A 15,445-nucleotide genomic window follows, 5' to 3' on the forward strand; every position below is an offset into this window, starting at 1 on the left:
AATGGATTTTGTATATATATAAATATAAATATAAATATAAATATAAATATAAATTAAAATAAATACTAGGCGGTGATAGTGAGCAACCTATTTGAATACGAGCTAATTTGTTTATGAATCCCATTGTCATGTACTCAATAGAATACCTTGTCAACCCAGTTATCGAAATAGAATTATAAATCAATCTGCCAAAACAACTTTCGAATGACGAAAACAAGATGGTTTCGAAAGAATTTATTTTTCTTTTATCATAGTTTTTGCAAAATATATACTTTTTATATATTTCAAAATAGAAGAATTTGTAGAATCCTTCCGAATTGACCGATGATTTATTCTGCTACATGGATTACTCCATGAATTCATTGGTCTGCTCCGATGGGTTCATCGGTCGTTTCGAGGCGATCGTACCTCAAGAAATGGAAAGATTTTTGAGATTTTTGCTAATTATTGATGCGGATTCTAAAGAGCTTCGAGAATTTCAGAGATTTTTTATCGTAATTTTTATTTAATTAGATTATTCTTTATGAAATTCTCTATCGACGGATTGTTTCCGATTTTCGAAATTTGGCCGAAATCGGTCTCTGGCACACAAAATAAGTAGAAATGTCATAAGATGTTGGAAGTTTTTCGTCACTAAAAAGACATTCCAGCCAAAACTAAAAGTCTAATCAAAATGGTTTCTTCACAGAAAATGATCTTCAATCAATTTCGAAGAGACGGATTGATTCCAAATCCTTAAAAATTTGACCAATAATTGCCAAAAATGCTAAAATAGTTAGCCGCGCGCACCAGAGAACACCACAGACAAATCTCGGGCGCGCCACTGCCTTTCCTCTTAAGGCTATGGATCGCCAATCTGGAGCCGGCGGGTCCGATTCCCGTTCCGGTCGGGAAAATTTCCTCGACTCCCTGGGCATAGTGTATCATTGTGCTTCCCTTACAATATACAAATTCATGCAATGGCAGGCAAAGAAAGCCCTTCAATTAATAACTGTGGAAGTGCTCTAAGAACACTAAGTTGAAGGAAGGCAGGCCAAGTTCCAGTGAGAACGTCGAGCCATAAAGAAGAAGAAGTATACAGAAATCACATTCCACTTTAATCTTACATTCACTTTTCCCATACTTCACCGAAGTCAAACACTTTTACGAGACGCATTTTCTGCGGCAATCACTTCAATTTTGCAATTTTAAACTGCACTGAAAACAATCCAAACGTTATTGCTACGTGAAAACATACGTGAATTTTTTCCATCGTACTTTTCACGTAGCACCTACGTGAACCTAGGTAACAAAATGAATTAATGAACTCCTTTCAATTCACTCAGTCCACCGGATAACAACATCAGAGCTACGTGTTTTTTCAATGACATTCACCAAGTGATTTTATGAGATCTAACTGGTATTCTAGTGGAATACCCTTTACGAAACCCTTCCCTAGAGCTTTTGTATTTTATCAACATAATAAAATGAACTACTCTAAAATTAACAAGACTTTTATTGCTGAACTAAAGGAAAGCTATTAATATGGTCGAAATACATATATAGTCGAATAGTTATGCGCTCATGAACGCTCTTGATTTACGGCGTAGTTCCATCGCTGCAGGAGGAAGCAAGATCGCAAATGGCAACAGGAGGAGACAAAAGCCTTCATCGAGGTATTTGTCAGCGATAGTCTCTGTATTAACGGAATATTGGATACAGTTAGAACATTTTCGATGCACGGCATTCTGTAGTATTTACCTTTAGTTCTAAATGAACAAAAAAGGGTTCATGTTAGATTTTTCTCCACAAGATCAGCCGGTTATTTCTTCGTGACATTTTGAACTCACATACCCATTTTGTGATTAAGCATTTGTAAAAAGTCATGCTCTGTCTTGTGCTCTGTGAAGGAAGAGGATTATAAAGAATAGATTAAACAGAAAAAATATCCAACCTACCTTCCAAATTATCAAATAAGTTTTGTAAAACATCGCTCCACAAAAGTTTGTTTTGAATGGCAGCCATCTTTAAACTTTATCACAACACAGAATGAACCATGGAATGAAGTCGATCAGAATGAATTGAAGCATGCACGCGATTTTCACGTAGGTGAGATAGGTCAACCACAGTAAAAATGATCGGAGCTGCAGTTCATTCTTATTTAGCGGCCGGTAACTGTTACCTTTATCAGGTGAATTTGAGAAAAAGTTCATTCCTAGCGATTTACGTGATTCTTCACGTGGCAATGACGTTTGGATTATTTTGAGTGTGGCATGGCGCTCCAACAGCTAAATAAAAATCAAACTAAAACTTAATGGTTTTCGGAACGGGGTTTTGATAAAGTATAATCAGCTTGATTTAGCATAATGCTCATTTGTTAATCTCATCTTTTCATATTTGACTGAAAGGAAGACAACATACAAAAAATATAATATAAAGTGTAAATAAAAATCCGCCATTGCTGTTAAGAAAATTATTCGGTCGGGATTGTCATTCAGTTTTCTGATGATTTAGTGATGATAATCATTCACAACAAACCCCAAGCGAAGAATCATTTATGTTTGCGTCCATTTTTGTTTTATAATAGGATGATTTTTATTCAGTAGAAGGCAGTAGAATCATTCAAAATTGAGATTCTGCGGATCTGTATCGCATTGAACGAAGAATAATTTTCCGTTCTGCGGGGGTTTTCGTTCAGTGTACCGAAAAAGACAGTAACATGCATATCAGCTTTTACTGACTAAATCAGTATATGTTTGACAGATCGAGATTTTATGTGTTACCGACTTTTCGGTACTTACAACCGTTTACCGACTTAATAGGGTCCTAAAATGAAAAATATTTTCCCGGTTTTACTGTATAACACGAAGGAGCATGTTTTTCTGATCTCAATGGTATGTTTTCCGAATTTAAACAATGACATAATAGTTAATAAACTCGAAAATAAAATAATGATGGGCAGGTCTTGTTTGACATTCGAAGTCAACCTTGACGTAACGAAAGTGAAACGACGGGTTGCAAAAGACATCACTTTGGTTCACTTTTGACAACAAGTGTTCCTGTTTGACATACACGGTAAACAAAATTTACCCAAAATTGAGTGCTAAACAAGGAGTGTTGCAAAAATTATCAAAATTTTTGAAAATTTATTTTATGGGTTTTCCCTAATAAGACTACTTAAAAAATGAGTAAAAAAGTCGTTTTAATCAATGCTTGATCGAATTATGTAGAAATTGAGATAGGCCTTTAGAAGCCTATTCTGCTGTTCAAAAACCCAGTAAAATTATACCGACTTCGGTAATCAAATCTGAATATGCACGAAGAAACAAAATTGAAAGCACTTTGCAATCTACTAGTGACGATAGTAATAATATGACTATATCATCTATAAAGCCAAAAACTCCGAACCTCTGAGATTCTAAATGTTTGAGCAGATCATCAACTATTAAGGTTGAAGGATTCATAATTGATATTATCGTCATCATTGAAATTTCGAAAGCAGTTTTCTCGTGCACAACACAAATATTCCTTATGAAAATGTATTCCCTGCATTCCATTTTCCATCTGAAACGCGGTGAATACATTTTCATAACGATTGTGTTTTAAACGATTACGATGATATCAATGACGAATTCTTCAACCTTAAAGACCACAATAGAGGTGATAGTAGGGTCTCCAGTTAGCCTAGTGGTTAAGGCTATGGATCGCCAATCCGGAGACGGCGGGTTCGATTCCCGTTCCGGTCGGGAAAATTTTCTCGACTCCCTGGGCATAGTGTATCATTGTCCTTGCCTCACAATATACAAATTCATGCAATGGTAGGCAAAGAAAGCCCTTCAATTAATAACTGTGGAAGTGCTCAAGGAACACTAAGTTGAAGCGAGGCAGGCCAAGTCCCAGTGGGGACGTAGAGCCACAAAGAAGAAGAAGAAGAGGTGATAGTACGCCTCCTTGTGGGCACCCTTTAACTCCTTTCAGGCTTTTTACGGCATCATCAGCATCGGCAGCCATGTTGGATATGTGGCAAGAAATTTCAAAGTAATAATTCTCTGCCACCAAAGCGAATATTCGTATGAAAAAGTATCATCCTATATGCTCACTCGCAGTGATTGCGATGATACTTTTTCAACTGCGTTGGTGCAGAATTGACAGTTTTTTATCACTACAAAATCGCGAGGCAAATAATCATTGAAAAGCAAAAAGTCAATGATTCGTTTGAAAACTTGGTGATGCATCATGACACCTTAATAATACTAATAAAAGAGTTTCCAAGGTTTGCTGATATCTCTCTCTTAGATAACATCTCGCTAACCCAATCTATGATGCAATTATCAAAATTACGTTTTGTCATTGCAGATACCATTTAGTATTTAATGAGATGAGTAACTCATAACTGTTGATGAGTAACTGTAACTGTTGTCAAATGCTCCCTCAATGCCAAGGAAAGCCGCATGTGAAATTTGCTTCCAAAGATCTTCCAAGTTTTGTAACAACTGCATGTAACGCTGTTTTTGATGATTTGCCTTCCTGATACGCAAACTGATGTTTGCTGAGAGGAATTTTGGCCATGTATGATGATTTTACATATTTATCAATATTTTTTTCCATAGTTTTAATTAGAACTGACGATAAAGCTTATCGGCCTAAAGGGTGTTGGTGATGTTTTATCCTTTTTATTTGCCTTTGGGATAAAAGCTACCCGTACTTTTCGCCAATCTTCTGGAATGTAGCTTAATGATAAACTTGCTTAACGTTTATCTGAGACTCGCAACATTCAAGTCGACGTGGGCGAAATTACAATGCCAAAAGAGTAGCATCAAGAATGTTTTCAGTCAACTTTACGACACGCATGTTAATATTGACAATGTTTCAGTACAATTAACAGAATTTTGCATTCGGTTGAAAATCGTTGGTGCAGTTCTTAATTTCACCATGGATTCGGTAGAAACTACAACAAAATTTATTTCAGTGTGGTATTGCAGATGTCAGTTCCTAATGCAGTTCTAATTTGGTCTTCATTAGAATTAACAATAGAACAGGGAAAATGAGTTCTCATCATTATTTCTAAAGTTTCATTAGCAGTTGTAGTGAAAGAACCATCTTCTTTCTCCAAAGTCCCCAGCCCATTTGAGTGATCTTTAGCAAGGATTTTTTGCAACCTTGCGGTTGCAGGAATATTTTCTATGTTTTGACATGTATGCCTCCAGTGTATCCTTTTCGATCTTCGTATTTCTTTATTATATTTAAGAAGTGAGAGTTGAGCCATGGGCTCAGAAGAAGGTCAGTGTTAAAGACACTATATGCAAAGACACGATATGTAATGTTCCAATTGGAATTCCAAATTTGCTGTCAATGTCATTCCAATCGAGCAGGAGACCTGTCGAACGCGCTTTAAAAGCATTGCTCGACAGCATCATCTTCATAACGCGGCAATCATCATCAACAGCAACAATCATCAGATTTCGTGTTTTTAGCATACAGTGTCTTTAGTCAGTGTCAGCTGCTCTCAGGGGAGAACTGCAACAGACGAAAGTTCCGGGGCTGGGATAAAAAAAACATTGTCACTGAGAATTTTGTACTGGCCAGTAATTAAAAATTTTAAATCAATAATATCAGATAACTAAAAAAATCTTATTTTTATAGTTCTCATAGGGCTACATGATAGTTGAAAAATATGCTTTATTATTTTTTACACAATAACTAGTTGATCGACCATGCCTATTACATACATATTAGCGTGGGTCATAGAGGTCGTTTTTACAGATCAAGGTTTTTTTTACTCCATTTCGGGTCCTGAACGGCTGTACAAAATTTGAGCGCGACCAGTCATGCCTAACTTTGCGCATCGCGATTGAAATTTGTATGGGATTTTATATGGAAAAACTCACTTTTTTGCATTTTCCTTATAAAAGAAAAAAATCTTCTGAATTATTTAACCGATTATGTAAAAGTATAGCCTCAGATGTCCTGAAAAACTTCGCAGAAGATCGCAAAGCGATCCGAGTCTTGTAACAAAAGTTATAACTTACTGATCGCCTGAGTGTGCTTATCTTTTAACATGTAAAGGAATAACATCAATAATAAAATCTCAATTTTTGGCCTAATTTTCGAAGAGTGTATCTTTTTCCACATGCATCGGTTCGCTTTGCGGTCTTCAAAAAAGTTTTTCGACACATTCTGTGCTATACTTCAACATTAGCGGTTATATGGTATAGGACAATTTTGAGCAACTTTCAAGAAAAATGCGAAAAAGTATGATTTCCCATGTATAATCCCATACAAACTTCAATCGCAATGCGCAATACGCCTGGCATACGCCTGTAGGCTAAACCAATCATGCCCAAATTTTGCACAGTTGTTTGGGACCTCAAAGGGCATCTTAAAAACTTTGGTCTGATTGAATTTTATAAATTTTATTTTTTTCCATACAACGTTGACGCACCCTAAGTATAACCCACTGAAAATTAAATGATAAATTGTACGTTGATGAAATAAATTGTTTTTCTTTACAGAACGAAATCGAAAATTTAAAACAAGCCATAGCAGATTTAGAAGAGAAAGTTCAATATCAAAGTGATGAAAGATTGCGAGACGTTTATGAGATAATGGAGAATTGTCAGACTAGGGTAAGTATAGCGATAAAAGTTGGTGGGACAAAGTGGGCTACCCAGATATTCGATACATATCTACAAATAATGTAATATCCCTAATAATATGAATCAATGTCGAAGAATTTAACAAAACATTATTATACTTCATAAATTGAGCTAAATGTTTAGATGAGATTCTATTATATTTGAGAGATTATTTTTTCCTGGACAACTCTTTCTAAGAACTCGGCTCTGTCACTCTACAAGAGACTTCATTTTAAAACACTCATTTTCAAGTTAAGCGGCTTAACTCAATAATGGGTATTTTTAAATTGAGCCTCTTGTAAGAGTAACAGAGATAACAATAAAACATGAGTAATTTTATGGGAGCATGTGGATATTTCTCTAGAATTAAGGCTCCCCCGAAAAACGCGATCGTGGGCATTTTGAATGTGAAAATAATATAATGTGATGTTCTGTAAAGTTGTTACATATTTTTAGGGGCAACTTTTGATATGTTTTGCTTTTTTGATAAGTTTACTTAAAAGTTAGATAAAAATCTATTTTCTATATAAGCCACTATAATTAAATGATGTCTTCTGCAATGTTGTAGATAATATCATGCAGAAAAATGTTGTCGAAGACACTTTATCTGTATCTTTTGAAATAAGCGATATATAATAAATTTAGTACAAACAACCTCTTCAAACCTTGGAAAACCACTATAGTTATTTATGTAACGGGTTGCAAAAAAATGATTTTTTCAGCACGAGTCGTACATTTATCCAACGAGGCTTGCCGAGTTGGATAAATACGAAGAGTGCTGAAAAATCGAGTTTTGCAACGAGTAACATACAAAATTTTATGCAATGATTTTTTTATTATACAACCTATTTGGGTTGCATGATATTCATAATGCAACTCAAATCAGTTGCATTATGAACATTATGCATCTATTTTTCATTATGCAACTCATTTCAGTTGCATAATGAACCAGTTCGGAAAAGTTGCACATTATGATACCAAAATGAGTTATATAAAATTGAAATTACGATACTGAATGGATCACTAAAATAACTAAAACGGCCGCTATGAAATGAACAGATAGCGCCACCGTAGCCTTGTGTGTTTGACGTAACTCGACTGCTGTCACTGTGTTACCGTCCATATACGGTGGCGCTTTTGTTTTGATGCGGTGAGTAGCGAAAAAGTCAGCTTCAATGATCCATTGCATAAAATACTTTATAGCTTTCTTGGATGAGGTTTTCATGGCCTCTGATGTTCTGAACACTTTTACAATATGTTATTATGCATCTTTTTTCTGAAGACAGTGTTACCATATTGTTGCTGTTTCCACGTGATTTTTTTAGTGTTCCAATGAAAAATGACCATTTTTCTATAATAAAATATCTTGCAAAGTTGCAAAAAGTTGGAAAAAGTTGCAAGAATGTCAAAGCATAATGTAAAGTTGAATAAAAAAACCTCTCTTATCTTAAGTTGTCATTTATTCACTTTTTAAGGTTGAAATAAACACTTATTACGTTAAATCTATTTTTAAAGAATTTTCGTTTTTTGGGATATTCACATGCGTTTTTAAGTATCTCAAAATACATTGAGACAGTGATGCCATATTTTCATTTTTAGTTTAGCTTTTTACCCTTTAACACCCATAAGAAGGGTATAAATACCGTTCAAACAACCGACTTTCGATCCGAGGCCCGCATGGGCGAGTCTAATATAGGGTGTCCCTATATTACTGAAGAAACAAACTTTATTTTCACACATGTCTGCCTTAATATATTAAAAACAAATCTCAATCATCAATTTTTTTTTCTTATTTGAATGCGGTAGAACGGTCCTATAACATTTACCCGAAATCCAGTTTCCCGAAAGACATTTACCCGAATGACATTTACCCGAACGTCATTTACCCGAATGTGACAAATACCCGATTGCGACATTTACCCGAATGCGACATTTACCCGAATACGACATTCACCCGAATGCGACACTTACCCGAACAATGCAAAAAAAGGTGGACATATGATTTGTCAATAATAAATATGTTATGGCCCGGTGTCATTCAGCAGGCTTTCGTTAGACCTAATAATCATCAGGCCGAGTGATCATCAAGCACTCTGGTACAGGGCTAATTGGTGGTCAAAATGCATTTTTAATCTGAGGATTTTTTAATATTTTACATTAGCCCGAACGCCAACCCGAATCATTCAGAAGATCGCCCAAAAAGTGTTCACTGTGAACAATTTTTTAGAAGTTAATGAAACTTAATCAGTTAGAGAAGGGTAATCCTGTGGAGCGGACCTGGTGTGATGGTTAGAACACTTGACTATCATGCCGAGGACCTGGGATCGAATCCCACTCCCGACAAACTCGCAAAATGTGAGTTCTTCCTTCGGAAGGGAAGTAAAGCGTGGGTCCCGAGATGAACTAGCCTAGGGCTAAAAATCTCGTAAATACAGATAAAAAAAAGGGTAATCCTTGGGGTAATATGTAACAACGTTGTGTTTTATGCACAAGCAAGGTTTGCGAAAACGTAAGAAAAAAATGCAATGCAAATGTAACGAAGGGAGAGGTTGCTGATTCAAACATTTTACCAGATATACAGTGCACTTATCCGATGGCCTAATATAACTTCTTCTTCTTCTTGGCGTAACGTCCTCACTGGGACAAAGCCTGCTTCTCAGCTTAGTGTTCTATGAGCACTTCCACAGTTTTTAACTGAGAGCTTCCTCTGCCAATGACCATTTTGCATGTGTATTTATATCGTGTGGCAGGCACGAAGATACTCTATGCCCAAGGAAGTCAAGGAAATTTCCTTTACGAAAAGATCCTGGACCGACCGGGAATCGAACCCGTCACCCTCAGCATGGTCATGCTGAATACCCGTGCGTTTACCGCCTCGGCTATATGGGCCCTACACAATGGCCTAATATAATGTACTTGTCTATTCAAATATGGATTCTGAAGAGCTCAGTATGCTTATATAACCGGTCATTTTTGGAACTAAGGTGTTCTTTTAAAATTTGCTTGAGCGCTGACCCCAAATCATGTTGTAATAAATTATTTTTCCTTCTTTTGGAGCTGTAAAAAGTTGTTGCAATAAAGCTGTTGAAGTTTTTATTAAAGAATTCTCCTTTTTTCAAGCTATGGCTGTTTTTTTGAAGTTATAGTTATTGCTATGAAAACTATTAATATTTTAATCTGAAATGTTCCCTTCTTTCAAATTTTGACTGTTCTTTCAAATAGGCAGTCTTATAACCATACCCGCATAAAGTTTGTATTCATCTTAATTAATTTAGTACCGTTTAGTAATGCTCGGCTGGCTTTTTGATGAGTGAGAATGACCGAAAAGACATCCAGCCAATTGACCAAAAAACATTCAGAAGTTTGAGATAAATTGAACTGTTTTCACCACAACTGTACATCCAAATGTGATGCCTTTTTATTTACCAAGCTATTACATTTTATCAACACAGGCTGCTTTGAGCAACTTATATACACCTATATATTCGGTCACAAATTAGCTGCCATACTGCAAGTATTCTCCACTTCTTCTAATATTTGTCTTCTTTTTAAAATTGGCTGTTCTTCCGAATTTGCATTGTCCATCCGTGTACTATTGCTGAGTTGGTCGGCCAAACTGGTAATTTCGCCATTGAATTTCTTCCTTCTTATCATTAGAGGCTACTTATTCGAGTTGGAATGTTATATAGTTTATTTGCAGACGAACTTCGAATATCCGGGCTCTATTTATCTAGTAGTGCAATAGCTGTAGTAATGGAAGTTGTAGTAGTGAATGCCGTACTATCAAATAGTATCAGTAATAGTAGTTATTTTAGTTGCATCAAGATACGTTCACATTTTGTAGCTTTACAATTATAAAAGAGTAAGTAGAAGTATTTAGTAGAAATCTAAAGCCGATAAAGTCTTGATGCCAAACATATTATTTTATTTCAATAAAATTGTATTTACATATTTGTTTTTTTTTTTTTCAAACTTCATCTTACTACAGATAAAGCATGTTGTAAAGTAAATTAACTGAAACGGTAAAATAATATCGAAATGGTTTTATGTGTCTGTATGTGTATATATGTAAAAGTTTATGTGAGGGCGTCCCAATGTTGTAGGGGAGGATTAAAATGGTTCGTATCAATACGGGGACTACGGAACGATTCAGTGCTTTTAACAAAGTATCTCTCCTGTAGAAATATTATTTTGAGGCGAACTCTGGGCGGTACTTTGGCGTCTTTAGTTTCATGATTTTAGAGGAAAATTACATTTTTGACACAATCTAATATGCGTGTATATATTTCTGTATGTATGTATGCATGTATGTATGTATGTATGTATGTAAATATATGTATATATGAGTGTATGTGTAGATGATGATAAAAATATAAGTAAAGCATGTCGACAAAATGATAGAATGATGTAATTGTAGATTGAAGATGTCATGAACGTAACAAAAATTGTAAGAAATAATAACTTGGAAATTGTGAGTACAACATTATATTACGGGAAATTTTAAAGTAACATAATTCACTATCATTAGGTCATTAAATGTTGTTGCTTTTTGGTATCGAAATCTGTAGTTAGTTAAAGGAAAACAAATAAATGGTGGTAGGAAAATGATAGTAACAAGTAAATTTTGAGTTTTCGAGCATAACCAATATTTCATTGAATTGATGAATTGATAATTAAATTTGACAAATTAAAAATGATGTGAGGGAGGTTGGGAGGCCGTTACTATCATTTTACTTAATTGTGTAATGAAAATATAAATTGTCATTAACATGGAAACGACAAATTGACAGTAATATTAATCTGGAGATTTTGTAGGGGTACAATACATTAACATATTATACGCATACATTAAGGTAAACCCACTACCATTTATTTGTTTGCAACTGTACCTATATTTTCTTCTGGGGCAAAATTAACAAAATTCAAAAGGTAGTTCGATAAATAATGGTGGTAGGAAAATGATAGTAACAAGTAAAATTCGAACATTGAAGTCTTATAAATTTTAATAAATTAGAATTGATAAATGCATTGATGAACTTAAAATCAAATTTACAAAGTTTTTAAACATGATATGTGGGAGGTCGGGAGGCCGTTACTATCATTTTATCTATTTGAGTAATATGGGTTTGAAAATGTCATTAGCAGTAGTTTTAATTCTATGGTGGGGATTAAGTAAACTTAGATTATCGAAATACCGACATCAATCAACATCCATTTATTTGGTCTTGAGTATAGTTGTTTGTACTTTTTACCTTGATTTATTCTTGTCATTATGTTACAAAATCAATATGTAATTAGTAAAAATGGTGGTGGACAAGGATCAAGTAAATTCAAATAGCCAGTTAAATAATTTATAGATTACATTCACGTATCTCTGGAGCCTTCAGATCAAATATTTAAATAAATGTTGCAAAACAATCACATTTAATGTCATAATCATAATCACACAGACGTAACAATAGTAATGGTTTTTCAGCAAACTGAGCTAAGCAAGCTACACAGCGAACAGAACTATCTTCATCAACGATCGTCAACGGAGCTTGGATTGGAGAAACGATAAAACATACAAAAATACTTATGCAAACTAATAATACAGTATACCCTCCCTCCACAGCACCACGGCGATATTAAAGGTAGCAGCTACTATTCAAATTCAAACTAGGGTATTGGTTCCCTTATTAAGCATGTGGCCCCCATTTTCATCCAGCGAAAGACAGGGGTTTGAGGCGTTGTTGGATTTGTTTAGTATTTTTGTGTTTTTTGTTAGAGGTGAGCACGCAGGAAAACAAAAAGAACGGATTAGGTCATTGCCTTAATCGCTTGTTTTCGAATGGGATGAATACGGGAGCATGAGATTACTGATGGCACACATACCCTACATTCAAATTTTCTTCAATTAAAAAGTTAAATTCATTTGCATTATTATTGTTTATATCATATCTAATTAAATATTGATTTTCCAGTTATATATTATTTGATCATATGTAAAGTATTTCAATATTATATTCCATCAGTTGCGGATGTTGGAGTGGATTGCCTGCCAGATCAAGGAGAAAATATTCACCCTTACAGATAGGTTCTTTAATTCCCACAGTTTCGATGGATTTTAAGTGCTTAAATTCTTACAAACCATCCCGTAAGAAATCTTAACGAATGTTGTAGATTTTATTATTCGCCCGGTTGGATCACACATCTGGAAGGAGTTTCTTCTTATTCTGCTGTTATGTAGGACATCTATACTTACATTCCGTATTAGATCTTCACTCGACGGTTTGCTGAACTCATATTACTACCCAAGCAACACGCGACGAATTTCGCACCAACTCGTCTTCGGGGTTGGCAGCATCCCCTCAGAATGTTATGAAATTTTGTAGGTTTCAAGACTTTACCTTTTCAAGCAACTTTGCGTATTTTGTTTTTTCAAAATTAACCTAGACTAACATTTAAAAAGAGTCAAAGTTCTTTAACCGTTTTTTTTTTTTCATAAAAAATAACTCGAATATGATAAGATGTACAAAAAAGTGATGTATGGGTGACATTTAGAGAATTGTCCAAGCTTTCATGAAAAAATATTTTAAAAATTCTAAATATATTTTTACACGCTAAAAAATATATTTTTAAAATTAAAAGTCAATTTACAAAAAATGCCCACTTTTTTATGTTTTGAAATTTTTTTCCAAGAGAGTCAATATTGTTGCCTAACTTTCCTCCATACATCACAAGATGGGCACTTTTAAGGAAAAAAAGTTTTTCTAACAAAAACTTTTTCATGTTAGTTTTTTTAGCGTGTTGCGCATTAGCCGTTTTTTTTTCACAAAAAATATAACTCGAATATGATAAGTTGTACAAAAAAGTGATGTATGGGGGACTTTTAGGGAATTGTCCAAGCTTTCAAGAAAACATATTTAAAAAATATAAAAAAATGTTTTACACGCTAAAAAATATCTTTTCAAAATTAAAAGTCAATTTACAGAAAAAGCCCACTTTTTTATGTTTTGAATTTTTTTTCCCAAGAAAGACAATATAGTTGCCTAACTTTCCTCCATACATCACAAGATGGGCACTTTTAAGGAAAAAAAAAATTCTAAAAAAACACTTTTTCATTTTATTTTTTTTGCGTGTTGTGCATTAACTCGTACAGTAATGTATCCAGAATCCTAATGACAATCCATTAAAACTTAATGGGCTCAACTACTTTTTTAATATCTTAACGTGCTTGACATTGAAAACGTGCTTGATATTGGAAAGGGCTCAAGACAAATTTGCTTTTAGGGTTTTATATCAATGAAAACGCTTGTGTATTGATGAAATATGTACATATGTATATGTGTATTCAATTATTTTCTTTTCTACAATATATACATCCTTCTTTTATACATTCTATTGTAACGTTTTTTGAATATTAGATCTTTAGTCTATCTGAAACAAAGTAAACTTTTTTGGATTATCTTTTGAATTCGAAAACTTCTTCGCTTCAATTTGATTTTCAGAAATTGGCACAAATGAATGAAATTTTTGTGTACCAGGTATTGTTTTTACGTGACTGTATGTGTATAGTTCTTCAAGTTCATCCGTCATTTTTTGCATATTGTTCATTTGAAATAAAGCAGAAATTCAATTTTGTTATATGTATATCTGACTGTTTAACTGCCCAGTCATACAGTTCTCGAGGAGTTGTGATTGTGTTTCCATAATCTCGAGCAAGACTTGCTCGTTTTGCCATTCGCTTGAGAGTACCTCCAACAGCGTCACATAGACCTTTGCCATGTGAAGTTGCGAAGAAGTGCCATTCTGCTTCCAATCCATAATTGGACCGAAAACTGCACAAACTGGCAATTTTTTTTTGTTCTTATAATGAGCTGCTGTTCCATCTGACATGAAAGTAATTTTTGAGAAATCAATCGATTGTTTAATGAAATCCAGCAGTTTTGATATAAATAACTGAACTGTTGTTGTATCGTGTGTAAGTACTTCAGATATTATTATAAAGCTCAAGTTTTCCAACTTATTTTCTTTTCTGTAGTACACTTCAAAGGGGCGAATGGTAGCTTGAGAATTATTCCAATAGTAACCTTGAGCTGAATTTTGAATGATAAATGAATAATTTGCTGAAAAGTCACAAATTTTCAATACTTCACCCTGTTTAAGAGATTCTTTTTTATCCCGCAAAAATGAGGATTGTTCTTTATAAATGAAATCATGAGTTATAAGTTTATCAACTTTTTCTACAAAATACGGAACAAACTCGTCTATAGTCTTAGTAATAGTTTCCAAATTGCATCGATCATTGGTTAGCCATTGTTGAAATAAAACCGATTCTTTATCATTCGCTTCTAATAATGATGTTAGTTCACTGGTTCTAGGCACACAATAATACAATTTCAGCAAACAGAATGCTGTTTTAAGCATTCAGATATCAAAACAGCTGAGAAACAGGTTCTATTCCAGTTGGGATGTAACGCCAAGAAAAAGAAGGCACCCAATCAAACAAAGTTGTAATGCCCATTGAGTGTTATTAAATGGGTATAAGGATTCTTGATACATCCTGTACGAGTTAATGCGCAACACGCTAAAAAAAATAACATGAAAAAGTTTTTGTTAGAAAAACTTTTTTTCCTTAAAAGTGCCCATCTTGTGATGTATGGAGGAAAGTTTAGGCAACAATATTGACTTTCTTGGAAAAAAATTTCAAAACATAAAAAAGTGGGCATTTTCTGTAAATTGACTTTTAATTTTAAAAATATATTTTTTAGCGTGTAAAAATGTATTTAGAATTTTAAAAATATTTTTTCATGAAAGCATGGACAATTTTCTAAAAGTCCCCCATACAA

The 15,445-nt window shown here is 34.2% G+C and overlaps 1 protein-coding gene across 10 annotated transcripts in view; it reads left to right on the forward strand.

Annotated features, from left to right (window-relative positions):
* LOC109416672 (transmembrane and coiled-coil domains protein 2) overlaps positions 1 to 15,445 on the forward strand; it is a 510,917-nt gene that overhangs the window by 339,166 nt on the left and 156,306 nt on the right. For all 10 annotated transcript variants that reach the window (XR_009998194.1, XM_029877001.2, XM_029877000.2 and 7 more), the window contains one exon: positions 6,492 to 6,605. Coding sequence is in view for 9 of the 10 variants with exons in the window: in XM_029877001.2 (XP_029732861.1) it covers positions 6,492 to 6,605 (114 nt within the window). In the remaining variant the exon portion in view is untranslated. The remainder of the gene's footprint in view (positions 1 to 6,491; positions 6,606 to 15,445) is intronic.

The sequence above is a fragment of the Aedes albopictus genome, chromosome 2 (genome assembly GCF_035046485.1).
Source record: "Aedes albopictus strain Foshan chromosome 2, AalbF5, whole genome shotgun sequence".
Lineage (NCBI taxonomy): Eukaryota > Metazoa > Arthropoda > Insecta > Diptera > Culicidae > Aedes > Aedes albopictus.